The sequence below is a fragment of the Rhinopithecus bieti genome, unplaced genomic scaffold (genome assembly GCF_001698545.2).
Source record: "Rhinopithecus bieti isolate Rb0 unplaced genomic scaffold, ASM169854v2 scaffold_26426, whole genome shotgun sequence".
In the NCBI taxonomy this organism is placed as follows: domain Eukaryota; kingdom Metazoa; phylum Chordata; class Mammalia; order Primates; family Cercopithecidae; genus Rhinopithecus; species Rhinopithecus bieti.
In genome coordinates, this window is record NW_016811945.1 from 605,606 (window position 1) to 622,501 (window position 16,896).

Genomic DNA, 16,896 nt, shown 5'->3' on the forward strand with positions numbered 1-16,896 from the left:
GTTTCACCATGGTCTCGATCTCCTGACCTCGTGATCCGCCCGTCTCGGCCTCCCAAAGTGCTGGGATTACAGGCTTGAGCCACCGCGCCCGGCCCTGTTTATTTTTCAAAAAAAATTATTCTTTTGCCAGGCGCAGTGGCTCACTCCTGTGATCCCAGCACTTTGGGAGGCTGAGGCAGGCGGATCACCTGAGGTCAGGAGTTTGAGACCATCCTGGACAACATGGCGAAACCCCGTCTCTACTGTAAGTACAAAAATTAGCCAGGCATGGTGGTGGGCACCTGTAATATCCACTATTCAGGAGCCTGAGGCAGGAGAATAGCTTGAACCCGGCAGGCAGAAATTGCAGTAAGCTGAGATGGCACCATTGCACTCCAGCCTGGGCGACATGAGCAAGACTTCATCTCGGAAAAAAAAAAAAATATATTCTTTTCAGAGACAAAGTCTCACTCTGTCACTGAGGCTGGGGTGCAGTGGTGCAAACAGCCTGCTGCAGGCTCAAATTCCTGAGGTCAAGTCATTCTCCCGCTGCTGCATCGCTAGGACTATAGGTGTTTGCCACCACACCCAGCTAATTAAAACACTTTTTTTTTTTTTTTTTTGTAGAAACAGGGTCTCTCTATGTTGCCTGGGCTGGTCTTGAATTCCTGGCCACAAGCAATACTCCTGCCTCAGCCTACCAAAGTGCTGAGATTATAGGCATGAACCACCACACCCAGTCTTTGAAAGAATAAAACATAGTCTTACCCAATACAAATTTCATAAATCCTGGCTGGGTGTGGTGGCATGCACCTATGGTCCCAGCTACTCGGGAGGCTGAGGTGGGAGGACCACTTGAGCCTAGGAGGTCAAGGCTGCAGTGAGTCATGACAGCACCACTGCACTCCAGACTCAGTGACAAAGCAAGACCCTATCTCAAAAAAAAAAGTAAATCCTTAATATCATACAAAATCCAGTTTATATTTAGTATCCCCTAACAGTCTCAAAAAACAGTTTCAAAAATGAAGATATAAACAAAGACCACATTTCATATGTAATAGTCTCGGCCCAGAGCAGTGGCTCATGCCTGTAATCCCACCATTTTGGGAGGCTGAGGTGGACGAATCACTGGAGGTCAGGAGTTTCAGACCAGCCTGACATGATGAAATCCCGTCTCTACTAAAAATACAAAAATTGCGGGACACAGTGGCTCATGCCTGTAATCCCAGCACTTTGGGAGGCTGAGGCAGGTGGGTCACTAGAGCCCAGGAGTTTGACACCAGACTAAGCGACACAGTGAAACCCCCTCACTACAAAAAATACAAAAATTAGCCAGGCGTGGTTCAGGCCTGTGGTCCCAGCTACTCAGGAGGCTGAGGCAGGAGAATCACTTGAGCTCGGAAAGCAGAGGTTGCAGTGAGCTGAGGTTGCACCATTGCACTCCAGCCTGGGCAACAGAGCAAGACCCTATCTCAAAACAGTAGAAAAGATTCATCAGTAAGTTCATATAATGGCAACCTGATCCATCCATATAAAGTCTTCATCAACCTTTCACCTATTTGTTAAACAGTGACTATTAAAACTACTAGGTCAAAGGTTGATGAAGACTTGATATGGGGCTGGGTGTGTTTTTCAACTTTAGCAGGCACCAAAATCAAGTGGAAGGCTTGTTAAAACAATGCTGGGGTTGGGCATGGTGGCTTATGCCTATAGTCCCAGCATTTTGGGAGGCCGAGGCTGGCAGATCACCTGAGGTCAGGAGTTTGTGACCAGCCTGGCCAACGTGGTCCAACCGTGTCCCTACTAAAAATACAAAAATTAGCTGGGCGTGGTGGCACCATTGCCGTGAGCCATTATCTCATTATTTCATTGCGAACAATGATTTTCTACTATCATACATTCTGCATTTTTGGCTCCAGTTCCTCTCCCTCATCCCACTACCTCCATAACTTCTGACTAGGTCTAGTACTATTTTGGACTTCAAGATGACTAAATCCTAGTAGCCAAAATTTATGGCTGTAGTTGAAGCCAAGAGGATTTGAGGATTATAGATCTGCTACAGTGTTGGACCAGCAGCATCACCTGGAAACTTGGTAGAAATGCAAATTTTGGGGTTCTATTAGAAACCTACTGAATCAGGCCCGGTGCGGTAGCTCATGCCTATAATCCCAGCACTTTAGGAGACTGAGGCAGGTGGATCACCTGTCAGGAGCTCGAGACCAGCCTGGCCAACATGGTGAAACCCCATCTCTGCTAAAAATACAAAAATTAGCTGGGCATGGTGGCAGGCGCCTGTAATCTCAGCTACTCAGGAGGCTGAGGCAGGAGAATCACTTGAACCCAGGAGAAGGAGGTTTCAGTGTGCCAAGATCAAGCTATTGCACTCCAGCCTGGGCAACAAGAGCAAACTCCGTCTTTAAAAAAAAAAGAAGAAGAAAAAGAAAAAAGAAAAACCTACTGAATCAGAAACTCAGAGGTTGAGGCCCAGCAATCTGTTTTGTTTTGTTTGAGGCAAAGTCTGACTCTGTGGCCCAGTCTGGAGTGCAGTGGTTCCATCTTGACTCGCTGCAACCTCCGCCTCCCAGGTTCAAGTGATTCTCCTGGCTCAGCCTCTTGAGTAGCTGGGACTACAGGTGGACACCACCATGCCCGGCTAATTTTTGTATTTTTGGTAGAGATGGAGTTTCACCATGTTGGCCAGGCTGGTCTCGAACTCCTGACCTCAGGTGACCTGCCAGCTTCAGCCTCCCAAAGTACTGGGAGTATAGGCATGTGCCACTGTGCCCGGCCCCAGCAATCTGGTTTAACAAGCCTTCCAGGTGATTCTGGTGCCTGCTAAAGTTGGAAAGCCACTGGACTAACATTGGCTGCCCCATGATGTCCTTCAGTCTAGCAATGATTTACTTAAGGTCCTACTATGTGCATGGCAACATGTTGGGTGCTCAGCATTAGATGCAAAGAACAAGATCTGGTGAAAAGGTAACTGGTGACAGTTGGCAGTTGGCAGTGTGTTCTCAGCATACCACACAACTGGTGCAGGCGGTAAGATTCCAGGTGATTCCAAGGAAAGTTCGGTGAGTAGGCGTGGCTGGCAGAAGTTTTAGAGTCGACGCCAGCTAGGCCTTAAAGAAATATCCTTTGGAGACAGGGGTGACAGGGAAAAGAGGGAGGATTTCCAAGAAGGGAGACTAGGATGAACAAAGGCAAGATTCTGGAGAAGATGATAACCTTGCTAGCAAGAAAGCTTTATTCCCTCTCTTCTCACCACCACTATTTCCGCAGTGCACTCTGGCAGTGTTCTTTCCTTGGGCCTTTTTCATGGTTACCTTCTAGCTCGTCCATAAACACATTCGTCACGTTGGTGTGTGTGTGTGTCCACGTTTCTGTGTGCTGCCGTGGGCGTGGGTGCTGGGATGTAAGATGTGGTAACACTGGCTGGTGAGTGCAGAGGGACGTCTGAGGAACGCTCTGTCCCTGCCAAGGGTGCAGAAGGGGCTGTGCCTGATGTACATCAGAAGGATGTGTGGGCCAGGCGCGGTGGCACAGCCTGTAATCGGCACTTTGGGGGGGCCAAGGTGGGCGGATTACCTAAGGTCGGGAGTTCGAGAACAGTTTGGGCAACATGGTGAAACCCCGTGTCTACTAAAAATACAAAAATTAGCCAGACGTGGTGGCAGGCACCTGTAATCCTAGCTATTCGGGAGGCTGAGGCACAAGAATCGCTTGAGCCTAGGAGGCGGAGGTTGCAGTGAGCCGAGATTGCGCCACAGCACTCAGCCTGGGCGACAGAGCAAGACTCTGTCTCAAAATAAAAAATAAAAGGATGTGTGTTCTGGGTGATGGTATAGAGCTTACGTGGGGGTAATAAACTGGCAGCCGTGCAGCACTGCGCTCACCAGTCCGCCACGCTGAACAAGCAAAGCCCAGAATGCTTCGAGCTAAGCCCGGGAGAGGCGGGGCTGGGCTGAGGGGCGGAAGCTGGAATCTGGCGGCGGCGGAAACGCTACTTCTGCGGGGCAAGATGGCGGCGCCCAGACAAGCCTGGATCACGTAGGTGGCGGGGATGAAGGGACGGATTTCAGGTGATCCGGGCGGAGGACCCAGGGTAGCATGTCCAATTTCTTTGCTGGAACCTGCCTGCGGGCCTTTGGTCTGTAAGGGAGCAACTGTGGCCTCCTCAGTGCATAGATCTCGGGCACGGCCCTTCAAGGGGCGGCAAAAGCTGAGACTCGGTGATTACTCATTGCAGAGTTGGGTGGTCCAGGAGGCTTAACTAGAACCCTTGACCACAGCGGTAGGGGCTAGTCACGCGTCCCGACTCGGGATTGGATTCTGGCTCTGTAGGATAGGCTGCAATGTAAGAGTCCAGAGACTCCTCAGAGGCCAAGATAAACCCAGAGGTCCATTGTTAGGACTACTTTTTTTTACGAGTTACTCTTTAGGCATTACTCTTTAGGATTACAGCCTTGAGCCACCGCGCCCGGCCAATGTTATCACTTCTAGCACGGATTGGTTCTGGACAAATCTGTTCTGGAGTTTGTGGAGAAATACACTGGTGGCTTTACTTAGGACTAAAAGAATTGTTACTGAGGTTTATTTATGTAAGTAACAGACACTGGGCTAGGCGCTTTGCGTGCATAGTCATTTAAATCCTCACATATTTCCTATTATATAGGACCTGTTACTCACATTTTACAGTTGTGGAAACGTGACTTGAGACAGCATAGAGGCCAGGCACGGTGGCTCACGCCTGTAATTCCAGCACTTTGGGAGGCTGAGGCGGGCGGATCACCTGAGGTCAGGAGTTCGAGACCAGCCTGGCCAACATGATGAAACCACGTCTCTACTAAAAAAAATACAAAAAATTAGCCGGGCGTGGTGGCAGGCGCCTGTAATCCCAGCTACTCGGGAGCCTGAGGCAGGAGAATCACTTGAACCCAGGAGGCGGAGGTTGCAGTGTTCCGAGATCGTGCTATTGCACTCCAGCCTGGGCAACAAGAGGGAGAGTCCATCTCAAAAAAAAAAAAAAAAAAAAAAAAAAATAGGTAACTTGCTTAATTTCGCACATTTAGTGCATTTAGTAAGTAGTGGAACTGGTATTTGACTTCTGGCCTATTGATTCCACAACTGGTGCCCATAACCCCCCTAGCTCTTTGTGATGTAGGTATGGTGCACCCTGTGAAGTGAGCTGGACTTTGCTTTGGGGGTCACATGAATCCATGGATAAGTAGGAGGAATTGTTTCTGCTTACGCAGAATCTTACAGGAGTGAATTGTTAACATACCATGGATTCTCACTTCATCTAGTTCAGCCTTCCTTAGCGCCTTTGGGTAGGCACTGGGGTAGGAGACTTTTTCCTTGTTTGTTGGCCGGACTGCCCAACAATTAGATATGGTTAATTAGATATGGTTAATTTGGCTGTATAAATAATAAGAACCATAACTGGCGATTGTGTCCTTTCATGTATAAGACTCTGTTCTAATCTTCTTACATATATATAATTAATTCAGGAGGTAGGTACAATTATCTTCTTGTTACAGATGAGGAAACAAGCACAGTAACTTCAGTAAAATACCTTGCTTAATCTTACACAGTTAGTAAATTGTAGAACCTGGATTTGAACACAGGCAGTCCATTTTCATACTGTTTACCTACCATCCAGGAAAAGACATATCTGTGTACTTTGCTGTTGTCATGCTACAAACAGTACTTAATACAAGTTCTATGCCAAATTTAAGACAAAATTTTGTAGACAGGTCTTTGCTCACTTCATCCACTTCCTTCAGTTCTCTGCTTATCTAAGTTTTCCCCTTCAATATTGAGCTCTATTTTTAACCTTTAGGGATTTTTCCCACCTCTGAAATCCTGTAGCAGTGATCTTGTGTGTGATTAATTTGATCACTGGGATGTACTGCCTTGTAAATGTATATGCGTGTTTACCATATTCTCTCACCCCAAATTTGGGTACATCATTGACCAGAGGAAGACCTTTACAATCTTGGAGACATCATTTTAACTGTAAACCTTTGGAATATCTAGACTTATGTGGGCAAAGAGAGATAATGAAGTGAGAAATTATTGAAAGACCCAGTATTTCAGCATGGTCTCTGTCTCCCCAGTAAGCCCCTTGAACCCAGGGACTGGATTTTACCCCCATTTCTTTATATTTACAGCCCCTTGTACACCGCTCTGCCCAGAGTAAACTCGCAAAAAATGTTTTTGATAATGTTTGTAAAGTCACACCGTCACACTAAATGCACTAAATGTGCAAAATTAGGCAAGTTACCTATGCTTTTTTTTTTTTTCTGAGACAGACTCTCACTCTTGTTGCCCAGACTGGAGTGCAATAGCATGATCTCAGCACACTGCAACCTCCACCTCCTGGGTTCAACTGATTCTCCTGCCTCAAGCTCCCGAGTAGCTGGGATTACATGAAATTGTTTCACCATTTCTACCCCTTTTAGCCTGCCCCCAACCCCTGTGTTGGGAGGTGTTTCCAGTGCTGGCTTAGTTATTAGATCTGATCTTGCTTAGAAGTAGATGAAGAAAAAGTAAGGAAATGTGTCATTCAGCACTTTTTTTTTTTTTTTTTTTTTTTGAGAAAGAGTCTCATGCTCTGTCTCCAGGCTGGAGTGCAATGGCACGATCTCGGCTCACTGCAACCTCCGCCTCCCGGGTTTACGCGATTCTTCTCCCTCAGCCTCCCGAGTAGCTGGGACTACAGGCGTGCGCCACCACGGCTGGCTAATTTTTTGTATTTTTAGTAGAGATGGGGTTTCACTGTGTTAGCCAGGATGGTCTCGATCTCCTGACCTCGTGCTCCGCCCGCCTTGGCCTCCCAAAGTGCTGGGATTACAGGCGTGAACCACCGCACCCAGACTTCATTCAGTTCTATTGTTAGTCCCAGCTATCTAGCTTGTCTACCTCTCCATCTCACCCTTCTTCAACTTTTAGGAGGTGGTCAACTTCATCATGTTCTCCCATGTACCATATTTATTCCCTCCTTCTTTTTCTTTCTTTTTTTTTTTTTTTCCGAGATAGAGTCTAGCTCTGTCACCCAAGCTGGAGTGCAGTGGCGCAATCTTTGCTCACTGCAACCTTCGCCTCCTGGGTTCAAACCATTCTCCTGCCTCAGCCTCCCAAGTAGCTGGGACTGCAGGCACATGCCACCACGCCTGCCTGATTTTTTGTGTGTTTTTAGTAGAGATGGCGTTTCACCATGTTGGCAAGGCTGGTCTTGAACTCCTGACCTCAAGTGATCCACCCCACTCAGCCTCAAAGTGCTGGGATTACAGGCGTGAGCCACTGTGCCCGGCCCTATTCCCTGCTTCTATACCTTTGCCCAGCTATCCCTTCTGGCTGGAGGCCTATCTCATCCTTCAAGGTCTGGTTCAGTGATTTTCAACTAGGGGTGATTTTTTTCCGAGGTGACATTTAGCAATGTCTGGAGACATTTTTGCTTGTCACAACTGGGGGAGGAGGTTTGCTGATGGCATCTAGTGGGTAAAAGTCAGGAATACCACTAAACATCCTACAGTGCACAAGACAGCTTCCCACAGCAAAGAATGATCCAGCCGTAAAGATCAATAGTCCCTGTTGAGAAAGCTTAGTGTAGTTCCAGCCTTTGCTCTTCAGGAGATTCTTGATAGTTCTTCCCCATCTGCCTCGCTATTCCAGACTTCCAGGACACCCAGGCACCCACAGCACTAGGCAGTAGAACAGAGAGAGTAAGAGCATGGACTGACTGGGATTGAATCCTCATCCTAGCACTTACTTACACTGAGACCTTGGGCAAATACTTAACTTCTCAGCACTCTTCTTTTCTCAGCTGTAAAATGTGAATAATAGTAGTAACCTACCTCATAGGCTGTTATGAGGATTAAATGAATGAATATGGAAAAAGTGCTTAGAGAACAGTATGTGGTGCATACTAAGTGCTCAATAAGTGTTAACTATAACAATATTTTTATTATTACCAGCATCTAGCTCAGGGGTTCCAAAACTAGCCAGCCAGCTTGCAGGCATCTTTGGCCAGTCTCGTGTTTTTTGTTTTATAATTGAGATATAGTTTATATATCACAGAATTCATCATTTCATTTTAATATTATTATTATTATTATTTTGAGACGAGTCTCACTCTGTCATCCAGGCTGGAGTGTAGTGGTGCGATCTTGGCTTAACGCAGCCTCTACCTCCCAGGTTCAAGTGATTCTCCTGCCTCAGCCTCCTAAGTAGCTGGGATTACAGGCACATGCCACCACGCCCAGATAATTCTTTTTTGTATTTTTAGTAGAGATGGGGTTTTACCATGTTGGTCAGGCTGGTCTTGAATGCCTGACCTCGTGATCCACCTGCCTCAGCCTCCCAAAGTGCTGGGATTACCAACGTAAGCTACTGAGCCTGGCCAGAATTCATCATTTTAAAAGTTTACAGGCCGGGGCAGTGGCTCAGGCCTGTAATCCCAGCACTTTGGGAGCCTGAGGTGGGCAGATGTCTTGAGCCCAGAGATTGAGACCATCCTGGACAACATGGTGAAACCCTGTCTCTATAAAAAACACAAAAATTGCAGGGTGCAGTGGCTCACATCGGTAATCCCAGAACTTTGGGAGGCCGAGGTGGGTGGATCATGAGGTCAGGAGTTCGAGATCAGCCTGACCAACATGGTAAAACCCCGTCTCTACTGCAAAACTGCAAAAATTAGCCAGCTGTGGTAGTGGGCACCTGTAATCCCAGCTACTCAGGAGGCTGAGGCAGGAGAATCGCTTGAACCTGGGAGGCAGAGTTTGCGGTGGGCCAAGATCGTGCCATTGCACTCCAGCCTAGGCAACAAGAGCAAAACTCTGTCTCTCAAAAAAAAAAAAAAAAATTAGCTGACTGTGGTGGTACATCTGTAGTCCTAGCTTTTTGGGAGACTGCGGTGGGAGGATGGCTTAAGCCCAGGAGGTGGAGGTTGCAGTGAGCTAAGATCATGCTACTGCACTCCAGCCTGGGTGACAGAGCCAGACCCTGTCACAATAAATAAATAAAGTTTACAATTCATGGCTTTTAGTATATTCACAAGGTTGAACATTTTCATTACTCCAAAAAGACACTCCATACCCATTAGCTGTCAATTCCCATTTCCCTCCAGCTCTCCTAGCCCTTGGCAATTACTAATCTACTTTCTGTCTCTATGGATTTGCCTATTTTGGACATTCCATATGAACAGAATCATACAATATGAGGCCCTTTCTGGCTAGCTTCTTTCTTTCTTTTCACTAAATAAAATGTTTCTGAGTCATATAGCTTCTTTCACTTAGTGTAATGTTTTCAATGTTTGTGCATTAGAACTTCATTCCTTTTTATTGACAAATAAGTGTAATGTCTCTTTTTAATTTTTTTTTTTTTTTTTTTTTTTTTTTTTTGCCCTTTGTGCCATGATTATGTAAAGTCTTAACATTTGGAGAAGCTGGGTGAAGACTATATATGGAAACTGTTCATACTATCTATATAAATCTGTAAATCTAACATAACAAATCACAAATTTAAAAAGTATATAAATTTATAGTATATAGAGAAAAATAGAAATGTGCATATTTTATCATGATACAAAACAAATGTTTGATTGCTGATTTGTTTGTTGATTTATTTATTTATTTATTTATTTATTTATTTTTGAGATGGAGTCTGGCTCTGTCACCCAGACTGGAGTGTGGCACGATCTCAGCTCACTGCAAGCTCCGCCTCCCGGGTTCACGCCATTCTCCTGCCTCAGCCTCCCAAGTAGCTGGGACTACAGGTGCCCGCCACCGCACCCAGCTAATTTTTTGTATTTTTAGTAGAGATGGGGTTTCACTGTGTTAGCCAGGATGGTCTCGATCTCCTGACCTCATGATCTGCCCGAGTTGGCCTCCCAAAGTGCTGGGATTACAGGCGTGAACCACTGTTCCCTGCCGATCCTGTCNAAGTATATAAATTTATAGTATATAGAGAAAATAGAAATGTGCATATTTTATCATGATACAAAACAAATGTTTGATTGCTGATTTGTTTGTTGATTTATTTATTTATTTATTTATTTATTTATTTTGAGATGGAGTCTGGCTCTGTCACCCAGACTGGAGTGTGGCACGATCTCAGCTCACTGCAAGCTCCGCCTCCCGGGTTCACGCCATTCTCCTGCCTCAGCCTCCCAAGTAGCTGGGACTACAGGTGCCCGCCACCGCACCCAGCTAATTTTTTGTATTTTAGTAGAGATGGGGTTTCACTGTGTTAGCCAGGATGGTCTCGATCTCCTGACCTCATGATCTGCCCGAGTTGGCCTCCCAAAGTGCTGGGATTACAGGCGTGAACCACTGTTCCCTGCCGATCCTGTCCCTTAAAAAAAAAAAGATTATATTGAATTATAGATTTGGGGAGTATTAAGTCTTCTAATTCATGAACATGGGATGTCTTTCCATTTGTTTAGGTCTTTATTCTTAATGTTATTAGTTTTTGTAGAGACATGATGGTCTGGCTTTGTTGCTCAGGTTCATCTTGAACTCCTGGCTTCAAGCAATCCTCCTGCCTCAGCCTCCCAAAGTGCTGGGATTACGGGCATAAGTCACTATGCCCGGCCCTATTTGTTTAGTTCTTTAATTCAGTAGTTTTCAATGGACAAGTCTTGTACTTTTTTGGTTAAATTTATTCTAAAGCATTTTATTCTTTTTGATGCTATTGTAAATTCAGTTGTTTTCTTAATTCCATTTTCTGCATGTTCTTTGCTAGTGCATAGACATACTTTTTTTTTTTTTGAGACAGAGTTTCACTCTTGTTGCCCAGGCTGGAGTGCAATGGTGCGATCTCGGCTCACCGCAGCCTCCGTCTCCCAGGTTCAAGCGATTCTCCTGTCTCAGCCTTATGGGCGCCTACCACAACGCCCAGCTAATTTTTTGTATTTTTCACCATGTTGACCAGGCTGGTCTCAAACTCCTGGCTTCAGGTGACCCACCCGCCTCGGCCTCACAAAGTGCCGGGATTACAGGCGTGAGCAACTGTGCCTGGCCACAAATGTTTTTTACATTGATATTTTACAGCCCAAGGTTTTTAATAATTTGCATACCTTTAGGCCAAGGTATGTTCTCTCCAGCTTGATACAGAATCATCACCCCCCATTATGACACATATCTGCCCGACCCTTGATGACATTTTCCTCAGGTCTCCTGCTGGTTGTTCCTGAGAGTTTTATCACCCATAGATTATAAACAACCTAAGTTGGCTATAAATGTTGTTGCTAGGCTGATGACATCAGGGAGGGCTGAAGACGGAATGGCAATAAGGTATGAACGAGGAGGAATGAATTCATGTGAATCCAAGGATAAAGAAGATCTTCACTGATGCCCAATAAAGAGAATCAGGGTTCAGTTGCAGAGGGCCCATATTCTTTCTTGCTCTTAGGGATGAATAAGAGGGAATCCCCGCACAGAGACACTGCTGGAGAGAGTCGTACTGGGGAGGCAGCTGGAGCAGCAAGATGCTGTCGCGACCAAAGCCAGGGGAGTCCGAGATGGACCTGCTGCGCTTCCAGAGTCAGTTTCTCGCAGCTGGTGCAGCCCCGGCGGTGCAGTTGGTGAAGAAAGGAAATAGGGGCAGTAGTGATGCCAACTCAGACCGGCCTCCACTCCAGGACCATCGGGATGTGGTGATGTTGGACAGTGAGTGCCCAGGGGTGTGAGGCTGAGAAGTAGAGAGGGTACAGCCTTGGGCACCTTCCTCTTCATGATGTGGTTGGATTCAGACACATCATTATTATTTCAGACACTGCATAGCCTCTGTTGCTTCAGCCCCATTTTACATAGAAAGAAACTGAGGCTCAAAGAGGTTAAATATCTTACCCAAGATGACACGGCTTGAGCCAGGGCCCCATGGCAGCTGTCTTTCTTCCCTAGCCTGCAGAATCTTCCTAGTGTGTGCGTATACTCATGTTTGGGATCTTTTTTTTCTCAGATCTCCCAGATTTGCCCCCAGCTTTGGTCCCTTCTCCCCCGAAGAGAGCCAGGTCCAGCCCTGGCCACCCCCTGCCTGAGGATGAGGACCCAGAAGAGAAGCTGAGGAGACATGATCAGCACATCACTGCTGTCTTGACTAAGATTATTGTGCGTCTCACTCCGGCTGAGTAGGATAAGATGTTCCAGGGCAACAGGGATATTGGATGCTCGGGGCGGGTGAGCCTTATGAGTGGAGGGTGCTTCAGAAAGGTAGACTTTTACCCCCCGAGGTCAGGTTGGGGGCTGGGTTAGAATCACTCTGCCCTGAAGGGAGGAGGGTCCACAACCCCCCAGAGTGAGGTTCTCATCGTTCAGAACTGGGCTAATAGGATAGGGTCCAGCTGAGGGAAGTCTCTCCATTGTGCTTTGCAACTTTGTGCTTTGTTGCTACAGGAACGAGATACAAGTTCAGTGACTGTGAATCTGCCTATGCCCAGTGGCGTTGCTTTCCCTGCTGTGTTCCATCGCTCGCGGGACACACAGGTAGGGAAGGGTAAGCTTAGGTGGTGCTTAGGAGACAGACAGGTGAGTCTCACAGTGCATCTTCTTCAGGCAGGTAGTTTAGTGATGATAAGCAATTTCATTTACAAAGCAGGACTATACTAAGCACTTCATACCCATTACTTCTTTTAATCTTCATAACAAACTTATAAGGCAGGTATCATGATGATACCTTGGGGATGAGGATTCCTTATTCCCATTTTTCAGATGAGGAAACGGAGACCCCAAAGAGATAAATAACTTGTCCAACACCACACACCTAATAGGTAGAAGAGCCAGAACTTCAACCCAAGTCTGTGAGATTCTAAGACCTTTATTCCTATAGACCTCTCCTTTTTCTGAGAACTAGGGTTGTGATCCCTGGAAACTGAGCAAAGCCCCTTTTATCTCTTTGTTCCAGAGGCCTTGATATAAAGAGGTTGAGAGGAAAGTGGGATAATGAGCATCAGTAACCTGGGTTTTCTTTTTGCCCCGCAGGGGAAATCAGCAACATCTGGTAAGAGAAGCATTTTTGCCCAGGAAATTGCAGCAAGGAGGATAGCTGAAGCCAGGGTCCCATCAGTTGGGGAAGTGGTGCCCAACCTGGAACCACCAGAGGGTGAGCTGGGGTTGAAGAGGATTGGGCTTGGCCCTTTTAAAAGACACAGTCATGGGGTCATTTTTGAAGACATATCTTCCTGCCTCAAATGGGAGATGCATTTGAGCCATCTCAAGTAGTCTGAGAATACTAGGTATGGGAGACTTGGGTCCATATCCGGGTCTCAGGTGCTGGAAGTAGGGCAAGCCATTATGCAATCCTAAGAGAAAGGGAATAGGGCAGAAGTGTCTGGCAGAGACTGTAAAATGAATGTGTTGGCCAAGATTCCTTTAATGATGCAAATTATTAGCTGAACAGCTGGGAGCAGGCCCCTGGCTACAGATGGCTGCCTAGATATCGAAGAGAAGAGTCAGAAATTAGGGTGTTTCTGAGGAAAATCTTTTCATGTAAGTACTAGGGAAGCGGTGAGTGGAGAAGCCACCTGGAGTCCCTGTGCCAGACCCAGTGGGGTCTCTCCACTCTGTCTGAGGAAAGCTTGGGTCTATACCTGTCTCCAAGGCTAATAGGCTTATAGAAGAAGGCCAGAAAACCCAGTTAGAGCCATGGAGGACAGAGCAATGAACATGATCATACCTTTCTTCCAGGTGCCGTGACCTGTGAGACACCCACTCCTAGGGACCAGGGCTACCAGCTTCCTGGGAGCAGCCACAGCTTTCAGGGACCCAATCTGGTCACAGGGAAGGGGCTCGGGGATCAAGAAGCTGAGCAGGAAGCCCAGACTATCCATGAAGAGAACATAGCAAGACTGCAGGCCATGGCTCCTGAGGAGATCCTGCAGGAACAGCAGCAGTTGCTGGCCCAGCTTGGTATGGGTGCCTGACTTTCGTGCTGAGACCAGGCTAGGAGGGGAATACCACTTATTGAGCAAGGCCTACTGTGAGTTCTGGGCACTGTGCTGAGTACTTGAATGCTTTTTTTTTTTTTTTTTTGAGATGGTCTTGCTCTGTCACCCAGGCTCACTGCAACCTCCACCTCCATAGCTCAAGCAATCTTCCTACTTCAGCCTCCCGTGTAGCTGGGACTACAGGCGCACACCACCACACCCAGCTAATTTTTTTTTTGAGACAGAGTTTCACTGTTGTTGCCCAGGCTGAAGTGTAGTGGTGTGATCTCACCTCATCGCAACCTCTGCCTCCCAGGTTCAAGAGATTCTCCTACCTCAGCCCCTTGAGTAGCTGGGATTACAGGCATTTGCCACCACACCTGGCTGATTTTTTGTATTTTTAGTAGAGGTGGGGCTTCTCTATGTTGGTCAGGCTGGTCTTGAACTGCCGACCTCAGGTGATCCACCCGCCTTGGCCTTCCAAAGTTCTGGGATTACAGGCATGAGCCACCATGCCCGGCCATTTTTTTTTTTTTTTTTTTAATTAAAAAAATTTTTTTTTGAGATGGAGTTTTCACCCTTGTTGCCCAGGTTGGAGTGCAATGGCACAATCTAGGCTCATTGCAACCTCTGCCTTCTGGGTTCAAGTGATTCTCCTGCCTCAGCCTCCTGAGTAACTGCGATTACAGGCGCCCACCACCACGCCCAACTAATTTTTCTATTTTTAGTAGAGACAGGGTTTCACCATGTTGGCCAGGCTGGTGTCGAACTCCTGACCTCAGATGATCCACTCGCCTTGGCCTCCTAAAGTGCTAGGATTACAGACGTGTGTCACTGTGCCCAGTGTTTTTTTCTTTTTTTTTTAAACAGATTTTAGCTCTTGCCCAGGCTGGAGTGCAATGGCGCAATCTCTGTTCATTGCAACCTCTGCCTCCCAGGTTCAAGCGATTCTTCTGTCTCAGCCTCCGAAGTATGGGATTACAGGTGACCACCACCATGCCTAACTAATTTTTTGTATTTTTAGTAGAGACGGGGTTTCCCTGTGTTGGCCAGACTGGTCTCGAATTCTTGACCTCAGGTGGATCAAAGTGCCTCCCAAAGTGCTGGAAGGCGTGAGCCACCATGCCTGGCCCCCAGCTAATTTTTTTAAGGTTTTTGTAGAGATGAAGTCTCACTATATTGCACAGGCTGGTTTTTGTTGTTGTTTTTTTCAGAGTCTCGCTCTGTCACCCAGGCTGGAGTGCAGTGGCACTATCTCAGCTCACGGCAACCTCTGCCTCCCAGGTTCAAGTGATTCTTGTGCCTCAGCCTTTTCAACAGCTAGGATTAGAGGTGTGTACCACCATGCTCGGCTAGTTTTTTTATTTTTAGGAGAGATGGGGTCTCACCACGTTGGCCAGGATAGTTTCAAACTCCTGGTGTCAAGTGATTCACCCACCCAAGCCTCCCAAAGTACTGGGATTACAGGCATCAGCCACCGTGCCTGGCCTTTAACACGTTATTCTGTTCTGTCCTTAAACTTGTCCTTTGAGGTAGGTGGTATTAACCCCATTTTACTTACGAAAAAAAACTGAGGCCTAGAATTTAAAAGAAATTTTACCCAGGTCACATAGCTGATAAGGAGCACAGGATTTAAACCCCGGTCTATCTGGTCTCATAGGCCCTGTGTTTTTTGTTGTTGTTGTTGTTGTTGTTGTTGTTTTGAGATGGAGTCTCCCTCTGTTGCCCAGGCTGGAGTGCAGTGGCACGATCTCAGCTCACTGCAACCTCTGCCTCCTGAGTTCAAGCGATTCTCCTGCCTCAGTCTCCTGAGTAGCTGGGATTACAGATGTGCACCACCACACCCAGCTAATTTTTTTGTATTTTTAGTAGAGACAGGTTTCACCATATTGGCCAGACTGGTTTTGAACTCCTGACCTCAAGCGACCCATCTGCCTTGGCCTCCTGAAGTGATGCAATTACAGGCGTAAGCCACCGCGCCCGGCCGAGGCCCTGCTTTTAACCACTGTGCTATGTATAACTGTACTTCCCCAGTATAGTATACACTATGCTTTATTATAGCTATACTCCAGTATATCTATAGTCTCTTCTACTCTGTGATACTATACTATGCTATACCTCCCTGCTAGTGTCTGTTCACCAAAATACCAGGTACTCAGTCAATCTTGTTACCCTCTGTATACTAGTACTTCTATGGAGTATAATACACGTTAGGGCTCAGAATGGTGCCTTGCACCTGTAATCCCAGCACTTTGGGAGGTTGAGGTTAGAGGATCACTTGAGGCCAGGAGTTCAAGACCAGCTTGGGCAACATCATGATAACCCATCTCTACAAAAAATAAAGATGTAATAAATTACAGCCAGGTACGGAGGCTCACGCCTGTAATCCCAGCACTTTGGGAGGCTGAGGTTGGCAGATCAAAAGATCAAGAGATTGAGACTATCCTGGCCAGCATGGTAAAACCCTGTCTCTACTAAAAATTCAAAAGTTAGCTGGGTGTGGTGGCACGTGCCTGTAGTCCCAGCTACTCGGGAGGCTGAGGCAGGAGAATAGCTTGAACCCAGGAAGCGGAGGTTGCAGCGAGCCAAGATTGTGCCACTGCACTCCAGCCTGGGTGACAGAGCAAGACTCGATCTCAAAAAAAAAAAAAAAATTAGCCAGGTGTAGTGGCGCATGCCTGTAGTCCCAGTTACTTGGGAGGCTGAGGCAGGAGGATTGCTTGAGCCCAGGAGTTTGAGGCTGTGGTGAGCTACAGTTGTGCTACTGCACTCCAGCATGGGTAACAGAGCAAGACCCTATCTCTTTAAAAATATATATATAAAGCCTGACCAACATGGTGAAACCCTGACTCTACTAAAAATACAAAAATTAGCCAGGTGTGGTGGTGGGTACTTTTAATCCCAGCTACTCAGGAGGCTGAGGCAGGAGAATCACTTGAACCCAGGAGGCAGAGGTTACAGTGAGCCGAGATCACGCCACTGCATTCCAG

The 16,896-nt window shown here is 46.8% G+C and overlaps 1 protein-coding gene across 3 annotated transcripts in view; it reads left to right on the top strand.

Moving 5' to 3' along the window:
• The first annotated feature begins 3,873 nt into the window (after positions 1–3,873).
• RPAP1 (RNA polymerase II associated protein 1) overlaps positions 3,874–16,896 on the top strand; it is a 27,207-nt gene continuing 14,184 nt past the window's right edge. Inside the window, exons 1-6 of one of the 3 annotated variants that reach the window (XM_017895406.1) lie at positions 3,874–4,029; positions 11,395–11,651; positions 11,944–12,092; positions 12,378–12,467; positions 12,963–13,083; positions 13,668–13,889. In XM_017895406.1, coding sequence (XP_017750895.1) covers positions 11,471–11,651; positions 11,944–12,092; positions 12,378–12,467; positions 12,963–13,083; positions 13,668–13,889 — 763 coding nt within the window. In that variant the 5' untranslated portion in view covers positions 3,874–4,029; positions 11,395–11,470. Of the gene's footprint in view, positions 4,062–11,394; positions 11,652–11,943; positions 12,162–12,377; positions 12,468–12,962; positions 13,084–13,667; positions 13,890–16,896 lie in introns of those variants that run through there. The other 2 variants (XM_017895407.1, XM_017895408.1) reach the window with 2 other exon arrangements.